General features: G+C 40.3%; 1 protein-coding gene across 1 annotated transcript; it reads left to right on the top strand.

Annotated features, from left to right (window-relative positions):
• The first annotated feature begins 441 nt into the window (after positions 1–441).
• LOC110944173 lies at positions 442–1,592 on the top strand. Its single transcript, XM_022185886.2, has 2 exons — positions 442–974; positions 1,556–1,592. Exons 1-2 carry the CDS (start codon positions 450–452, stop codon positions 1,571–1,573), a joined length of 543 nt encoding a protein of 180 aa, XP_022041578.2. The 5' UTR covers positions 442–449; the 3' UTR covers positions 1,574–1,592.
• Positions 1,593–9,624: the final 8,032 nt, after the last annotated feature.

Raw genomic sequence — 9,624 nt, 5'->3', positions numbered from 1 at the left:
CACATTAAGGCATGCGAACTGGATGATAAGCAAAGAGAAACAAATTACAAGAACAGTATGCTAGCTGCTAGTTTCTCCATTGCTCCCGATCCTCCAACAACAGCAACACAGCCTTATTGTCTCAAGGAGGCTTTCAGATGTTTCGCAATACTTCATCCGCTTCTCCAACTTCAGCAAAGGTGCACTCATCTGGATCCTCAAATCAAGTCGTTTCTCCAGCTTCTCCTGCTTCAATTCAAAATGCTGGAAATGTCTCTACTGTTGCTCCTACCTCTGCCTCCGCTGCAAACAACGAAATGATGGCCTTCTTCGCAAATCAATCAAAAGAAAAACTGGATATAGCAGCTTCAGTGATCAACTGTTTGAATGCTTTCATTGTAGGAAAGCTTGATCCACCAAAGTGGAGTCCTGATGATCTGACACAGGTTCATCCAGATGATGTTGAAGAAATGGATATCACCTGGCAGATGGCAATGGCAGCCTTCAGAGCCCAAAAGTTTGTGAAAAGAACAGGTAAAAACAGGTGGGGAAATGCATGGAATGGAGCTGCTAAAGTGCCCTTTAATCTTCGTTGTTTCAACTGTCATGAGGAAGGACACTATGCTCGAAACTGCCCGAAGCCACTTGTAAACAGAGATCAAACTCCTGCAACTCCTGCTCAACCTGCAACTCCTAATCGAGAAAGAGCTCTTGTGACCACTACAAGTATAGCAGATGCTGCCGCTTCTGGAAGTCCACAGCCGCAAGGATTAGCACAAGCACTGGTGGTGCAGCCCAACATCAACTTTGATTGGTCTTCAGAAATTGAGCGTCTGAACATATCAGCTCCAGAGAATCAAACTGCTACATCCAACATTGCTTTCATGACTTCAAGCGAACATGGCCCAAAGCCAGAGGAAGAGACTGCAGCTGATGATTTTGCATTCATGACTCAAATCCTGTCAGCACCTGTCAAAGGTCTCACGAAAGAAGAGGTAATTTCTGTTTTCTGCACTCCTGAATGTAGGGAACGAGTTGAGGCTTATAGAATTCACAACGCTGAGCTAATCGAAGACTATAATGAAATTAAACGGAAAAATTTCACTTTAACGAAAAACGAAAAACTTTTCAAAGAGAAAATCGAAGCTCAGCGTAAGGACATCGTTTAACTCAAGGACGATGTTAGTGTAGCTACGGCCCAACTCATCATAGTCAAAGAAAAACTGTGTGAGGTGACTAAAGAACTGGAGAATGTTAGGGATAAATACCAAATTAATCAGTTAAACATTAAAAAATTCGATTCCTCCAGTAAATTAGTCAAAAATCTGTGTGATCAACAATTAGCATATTCTAAAAAGAAAGGGTCGGGATTGGGTTATAATCAGACTCCTCATCGATAATTACACTTATTTACCAATGACTGAGGAGGAGATGCTGAACGAAAGTAAAATGACCTATGGTTCAAATAACAACAAATCGTCTGTCCATAACAGACATGTTGAGCCACAAAAGTCTACACCTTTGAATTTTGTTCATAAAGGGACAATTGATCCTAACGTTTCATCGTCATGTGCAGATGATAGCTCTGAAGTAAAGTGTGGTGATGTTCATGGGAGTGAACCAGTCGTTATTTCAAATGTTTCTGAACCATATTTTGAACATTATTCTGAACCAACTGAGTCTAACATTGCTTTTACTAGTTCTTTGTTTGCGTCGTTTTCAGCTTATGTTTCATCTTGTGAGCCTGTTGTTTTGGGCAAAACTGATAATGTTTGTGTGGATGATTTGAACAATAAGTGTGGTGATTGTTTTTCAGCTAATGCTTGTGATCCTAACATCTCTAATGTTTCAGCTTGTGAAAATGTTACAGGCGAGGTCCCTCAGGATGCATTCAGTGAAACCACTGAAACGACTTCTCAAGAAAATCAAGAGTATCCTGATTCTTCTTCTGAATCTGTCTCAGTGGGTGTCCCTAATGTTGAATCTAGTGGGACCCCATTGGAAACTGTGTTAACTAATGAACCTGAATCTGTGTCACAAGATCAATGCTCTGAGGAAATGCATGTTGATGAAACTTCTTCAGGCTCAGAAAAGGAACCTGAATCAGTTTCACATGACAAATGCATTGAGGAAGAGCATATTGTTGCGACTTCTTCTTGTTCGGGAAGTGAACCTGAATCAGTTTCAGATGATAAATGCCTTGATAAAACGCATTTGGATGAAACTCGTACATGTTCAAGTTCGGAATCAAGATTAAGTAACAATGAAAAGGATGCTGATCTAAAAGAGAAATCATTAGAAGAAAAATTGTCTAAAGAAAAACCACAAGTCAAACATGTTCAGAAAACTAAAACATCGAATCACACGAAATCAAGCAAACAGAGTCAAAATGTCCAGAATATTCAAAATGTGAAACGTCAAACATGTTTTAACTGTGGCATTGCTGGTCACATTGCCAGAAATTGTGGTAATCTCCCAAGGACACCGAACAAGAAAACATCAGGGCGAAATCAGAAGGTCACGTCTAATCGATATCACTGTTCGGAGTCCATGATGTCTGCAAGGACTAAGACTATGAAGAACAACTATCATAGGACTAGACCTTCTGATCAGGATTGGAATGCAGCCAAACGCTATAATCAATATCAAAATAGACAAACAAATTTTCAGCGTAATCGAAGTAATTCTTTTAGTAACGCTTTTGAAAGTTTCAATTCTAACTGGTCAAGACAGTTTTGGAAACCTAAAGCTAATGGCATGCAATCCAATTCAATGAAATCATGTCACCAAAATGTCACCAAAAGGGATGTTTCAAAATTTCTGAATAAAGATAATTTAGTGTGGCAGAGAGTGACGTATATTGATGCACAAGGAAAACCTAGATCCACTATGGGCTGGGTTCCTAAATCTAACTAATCCCGCTACTCGTGTAGGAACAGCTGTGGAGGACTACCGTGCGCCTCTGGTACATGGATAGTGGCTGTTCCAGGCACATGACAGGAGACTTGTCCCAACTTGTGAACGTCAAAGAATTTAATGGAGGATATGTCTCATTTGCGGGAGGTGAATCTGGCATAATCACGTTAAAAGGAACTGCTCGAAACGGTGTCTTAAGCTTTGAGAATGTTAATTACGTTCCGGAACTGAAACACAATCTGTTGAGTATTTCGCAGATCTGTGATCGAGGGAATTCAGTTCATTTCACGAAGAAGGGATGTCATGTTCTTAAGCCTGGGATTGTTATTCCAGAAGACTGGTTCTTAATGACAGCTGAAAGGAAGGGAAATGCTTACGTCATTGATATGAACAAGAAACCGTGTGAAGAGATCACTTGTCTATTTTCAAAGATTTCGGAGCATGATGGTCTGCTGTGGCATCGTCGACTTGGGCATGTGAATATGAAAAATCTGAACCGTCTAGCTAAAGGTCAACTGGTACGTGATCTTCCAATCAAGGACTTCATGTTGGTGGAGAAATGTGTTGCTTGTGCGAAAGGGAAAGCTCATCGAAAACCTCATAAGACTAAACCAGTACCCTCGACAAAAGCTGTACTCGAACTACTTCACATGGATCTTTTTGGTCCAGTGAATGTGCTGAGTATTGGGAAGAAAGCTTACTGTCTGGTAATCGTCGATGATTACTCTCGCTACACTTGGGTGTATTTTCTCAGCCACAAAAATGAAACTGCTGTCTTGGTAAAACAATTCATTACTTTGGCTGAAAATCAAGTGAGTACTAAGGTGAAGGTTATTCGATCAGACAATGGGACAGAATTCAAGAACGTTACTTTGGATACTTTCTGCATTAATAAGGGAATTGATCGTCAGTTCAGTGCGCCTCGAACTCCACAACAAAATGGAGTGGCTGAAAGAAGGAATCGTACTCTCATTGAAGCTGCGCGTACTATGCTGGCTGATTCAAAGCTTCCTAGCTTCTTTTGGGCCGAGGCTGTTAGCACGGCTTGTTATATCCAGAATCATGCTTTAGTAAACAAACGTCATATGAAAACCCCTTATGAGATTCTGGAAGGACATAAACCTTCGGTTTCACACTTTTGTATCTTCGGTTGTCCATGTGTATTATTACTAATGGACTCCAACGGAAAGTTTGAAGTCAAAGGTGACGAATGTTACTTTGTTGGATATGCTAAAGGCTCTGCTTATAGGGTATACAATAAAGTAACTAAAAAGGTCGTCGAGTCATGCAACATTGAATGGCTTGAAGAGAATGCTACGGACGCTAGAGTTGGTCCAGATTGGTTATACGATTATTCTGCTCTGTTTAAATCATTTAACATTTTGTCAAGTGATGTTTCAGTTGCAGGTGTGTCTATTCCCAAACAACCATTGTCGTTTGAAGATACGGAAGACGAAGAACAGATGCAAGACAACGTGAGGCATCATACCATTGATCCACCGGGAATGGTGTTTACGCAACATCCTACACCAACTCCGATGGTCAATCGATCCCCTGAGGGTGCCTCAACTAGTGACTCTGCATTGTTTCCTGAACCAATTCCTGAGGACTGTGTTGTCACTTCTCCTGTAGTTCACACTACTACAGCACCTAATGAGGGGGAGTCTAGCAACACCACCACTGAAGAGGAGATTGTACCTGATTTGGCCATACCTACGAGCGTTCAACGCAATCACCCAATCGAGAATGTGATTGGTCCTGTAAATGCAGGAATTTTGACCAGGAGTCAATCAGGAACCATTAACACTTGCTTATATTCTTGTTATCTTTCTCAAATCGAACCTAAAACCATTGATATAGCTTTACAGGAACCTGGCTGGGTAGATGCTATGCACGAAGAGCTAAACCAGTTTGAAAAACTTGGAGTATGGAAGCTCGTCAAGTTGCCAGCAGGAAAACGTAAGCTTGGAACTAGATGGGTATTTCGAAACAAGCAGGATTCTGCAGGAGTCATCGTTCGAAACAAAGCAAGGCTGGTGGTTCAGGGATTTAGACAAATTGAAGGACTGGATTATGATGAAGTATATGCTCCGGTTGCACGACTTGAAGCCATCCGGATCTTTTTGGCTTACGCGTCATACATGGGATTCACTGTTTATCAGATGGATGTCAAGACCGCGTTTCTCTATGGAGATGTGAAGGAAGAAATTTTTGTCGAGCAGCCGCCAGGGTTTGTGCATCCAGACCATCCTGAGTACGCTTACAAGCTAGACAAGGCGCTGTACGGGTTACACCAGGCTCCTCGAGCTTGGTATGCCACACTAACAGAGCATCTGTTGGCTCATGGGTATACGCGTGGCACCATAGACCAGACTCTGTTCATCAAGAAAGTAGGACGTGATCAAATCTTGGTTCAAATCTATGTTGATGATATCATTTTCGGATCTACAAGTGAGGATCTTTGCAAGGAGTTCGAGAGAGTTATGAAGAAGAAGTTTGAAATGAGTGCTCTGGGGAGATGACACTGTTTTTGGGTCTACAAGTCAAGCAGAGTTCGCAAGGAATTCTTATTCATCAAGGGAAGTATGTGGATGATGTGCTGGCAAAATTTAAATTCACGGACGCAAAGCCTGCTGAAACACCTATGGCAGAGAGACCACTATTGACTGAAGATGAAGAAGGAGAGTCTGTTAATCAACGTCAATATAGGTCCATGATCGGGTCATTGATGTATCTCACAGCTAGCCGTCCGGACATCATGTTTGCTGTTTGCAACTGTGCACGCTATCAGGCTAATCCTAAAACTTCTCACCTTACTGCTGTTAAAAGGATCTTTCGGTATCTTAAAGGCCGACCTCGGTTTGGCCTGTGGTATCCGAGGGATTCCAATTTTGACTTGTTTGCTTTCTCTGACAGCAATTTTGGAGGTACTGACAGTGACAGGAAATCTACATCTGCGGGATGCCAATTTTTGGGTGATCGGCTCATTTCTTGGCAATGCAAGAAACAACAAACAGTGGCGATATCTACAGCTGAAGCCGAGTATGTTGCTGCTTCTGCTTCTTGCTCTCAAGTGGTGTGGATGCAACATCAATTGCAGGATTATGGTTTGACTTATCTTAACACTACTATCTACTGCGATAATGATGCTGCAATACAAATTGTTCGAAATCCTGTTTTCCACTCCAAAACCAAGCACATTGATATTAAAGTTCATTTTATTCGAGACTGTTTTGACAGAGGTCTTATTACTCTTGAACAAATCGACACAGATGCAAATGCTGCCGATTTGTTCACTAAACCTGTCAGCAGCTCGAAATTCAGAGTGCTTGTGGATTTTCTAAAAATGATCCGTTTTACTGATTGAGCATGCTTTTGTTTTTCGTAGGTAAATTTGTTCATAAAGTTTTCTATTCTTAGATAGTTTTTATTTATGCTCAAATTTAGGGGGAGAAAAATCGAAAAATACAAAAACATTAAAAAAATCGAAAAATACAAAAACATTAAAAAATTGAAAAATACAAAAAGAAGTACAAAAGGAAGTGTGGCTGGACTGGGAAATGAAATGAATTTTCACATTATGGTCGAGGGCTGACTCATGTAAGACCAGTATCGAAATAGTTTGACTCTAGTATGATGTGTTGGTAGGCTCTATCCTTAAGATTGGAAACATTAGCTGTTTCTGTTCAGAACTAAACTAGTACATGACCTCAGAAAAGAAAATCACTTGGAATTAGCTCATGTCTATTTGAATGTCTGTATGTTTTTCCCGATACACACAATTTTGATCTGATTCTGAAATCTTATCGGAAAAAGTCGTGTACCTCCTCTGCTGCATCCAGATACATGCTGACCTGGAGGTGCTAGGCAACTACAGCTTCTGCTGCATCCAGATACATGCTGACCTAGCTGTACGTTGTCGATCTGTAGATCAATTAACACCCGAAAGAGGCCCTCAAGTGCCCAAAAGAAACCCATGAAACCTATATCAAATTGAGAAAACTCATTTGATTTGTATATTACACCATCTCTGCTTAAGATCTATTCTGTTCTCTTCTCAATCTAATCTCAGTTAAGATTTCAGAAATCTGGATTGGACTTGTGAAATATGTGGTAGGGAAGATACTTGCATGATAGAGTGTGCTGTTTATATTTCCGGGATTTGATTAGTATTTGTTTGGGTGTTCATGGTTAAAATATCAAAACATGATAAAAGGAGGTACAGGCAGTTATATGGAAAAGGTCTAGGGAGATGAGTTTAAGAGGACAAATATACTGGCAGTTGTCTAGATCATCCTGTAGTAGATCAGTGTTGATAAGTGAAGTCAAGCCCGAAACCTTGTGATTTGATCCCTGAGTATCTATGCAAATTTCCTGATTTATTTTTGTAAATAATATTTTATTATTTAATTTTGTTTTTTTTAGGTTTTTTATTTTGCAAACATTGCTCAAAAGGTTTAATGGATTGTTTTTACTAAATCAGTTTTTGAAATGGGTTTAAAAATTAATTAATTGATAAATCTGTTTTGAGCCCAAGTCCACAAGGCCCAAGTCCATAAGACATGGGCCCATGACAACAGTTGAGTATAAAAGGAGGTTACGAGTCGTAACCTTGTGCACTCGCAATCAGATCATATTTTCTCTCTCAAGATTCCGGCATTCATCAACTGTTCCGACTGGTTTCCGATTGCGACTCGCAATCTACTTCGTTAACCATCAAGGTATAATGACGTCATCATTCAAGTTTTGCAGGAGATTATGAATGTCTGATGAAGATTCCGATGAATTTTTGAAGATTCCGATGAGGATTTGAAGTTTCCGATGAAGTTTTGACTCGCAATCAAAAACACTTAGGACTCGAAACCAGTGGTTACGAGTCGCAACATCAAGATTGCGACTCATGGTTGCGACTCAATGTTTGTCAGTTGCGACTCATGATTGCGACTCGAAATCTGTTGGTTGCGACTCATGGTTGCGACTCGCAAACAACTGGTTTCGACTCGAGACCTTTTAGTTGCGACTCATGGTCTCGAGTGAACAGTAACAGTGTTTGTTTTGGTTTTTATTTTTATCACTGTTATATTCGAAAGTTGGAAACTTATTTGATTTGTGTTGTGTGCAGAAAATGGATTTAAAGTTTATATCTTCTCATAATCAAGTTGGATATTTAGCACCACCACCAGTGAAGCACAAGCAGCTGTATACGTCGTTGATGAAAGGCCTAAATACATGGCGGATTGTTCATGCTCTTCGTGAGAATCCAGTTGTTTATGAAAGTCTTATTCGAGACTTTTGGAAGACTGCTAACGTTGAAATCACTGAAGGAAAGGGAGCTATAGTTGCTGAGATTCAAGAGACGAAAGTTATAGTGACCGAGCAGATGATTAGAGATGTGTTAAGGTTTAATGATCAGGAAACAGATCCTATAGAACTTCCTGCTGGAACAGTGGAAGCAATTCTACCTCGTTTAAGTTATGAAGGAAAGTTTCCTCCCCTGGTAAAGAAGTTTGTGCATCCTTACTGGCGTCTATTACTGCACATGTTCCTTTTGTGCATGACAGAAAATAGAGGGGGAATTGATCAGTTGAATACCACACAGACTGCTGCATTGATATGCGTGATTACAAACGAGCCGTTTAATTATTCTAGATATATCTTGGAAGCAATGAAGAGAAATGCAATTGGGCTTCGGAAGGATAAGTTTCTTATGTATCCAAGATTTGTGCAGATGATTTTGAATGAGCGTTATCCTGAATTGAAGAGATCTGGTAATACGTTGGAGTTAAAGCCTATGGGTCCTTCATGTTTTGGTGCTCTCACTACGAAGAAAGGAACCGAGAAAAGGTTTGAAGGGTTGATCGAATTGGAGAAATTTGGTCAGTTCGCAGAGACAGAAGATATTGGTGAGAATCCAGTGATGGCACGATCTGTAACTGCACGTGCTATTGTTGCTGAAGAACATGATATTCCAAGGACAGTTGAAGGTGAGCCTGAGCCAGAGCGTATTACAATTAACTCTGACGATGAAGGTGTTGAGATAATGTGTAACTCTGATGATGACATAGAACTTCCTCCTGAAGTTAATGCTGATGCTGTTTCTACGGTTAATCTAGTGATTTCTGCTGAAAGTTTGGCTATGCTAATAAAGTCAGTAACTGACAAGATGGGAAATCCTCCTTCCGATCTGTCAGTATCAACTGAAGAGCCTGTTGAAAGCCCAAGGGATTCTGATTCCATTCCATTAAAAAGGAAAAGGAGGGATCCTAGACCTGGAATGTTTGTTGAACAAGGAAAAGATCAATCCATAAACATTGCTGATGATGACGAAGGTTTGTATGACTTCGATTTTGAAAAGAATGTTAGCGATACTACCACCACTGCAGAGAATTTCTTTGATTTTGACGCTGGTACTCAAGGAGATGATATAGCTACGATGGATGTTGAAGTTCAAAATGAAACTGGGCCCAATGTTGAAGTTCACAATGAAGCTGGGCCCTCTGGAATTGTTGATGCTGGACCTTCTGGAATTGTTGATGCTGGACCTTCTGGAATTGTTCATGAAGAACCTGGCAGTTCTAGTGGTAAAAGGCCTGAAGAACCACTAAGAATGCCATTTGATAGTGATTCAAGTGATGAAGATGAATTTATCAGCATGAGAGATATGAAGAAACGAATGGTTGTGCTTGAGCAAGATTCTATTCATAAAGATGCAAAGATTATTCAACTTGA

Source organism: Helianthus annuus, chromosome 5, assembly GCF_002127325.2.
Source record: "Helianthus annuus cultivar XRQ/B chromosome 5, HanXRQr2.0-SUNRISE, whole genome shotgun sequence".
Classification (NCBI taxonomy): Eukaryota; Viridiplantae; Streptophyta; class Magnoliopsida; order Asterales; family Asteraceae; genus Helianthus; species Helianthus annuus.
The sequence above is the reverse complement of the archived record's forward strand: the minus strand, read 5'-3'. Positions and strand labels throughout refer to the sequence as shown.

Excerpts from the sequence above, each read along its gene's own strand:
- LOC110944173 (XM_022185886.2), top strand. The coding sequence starts at position 450 with ATGGATATCACCTGGCAGATGGCAATGGCAGCCTTCAGAGCCCAAAAG.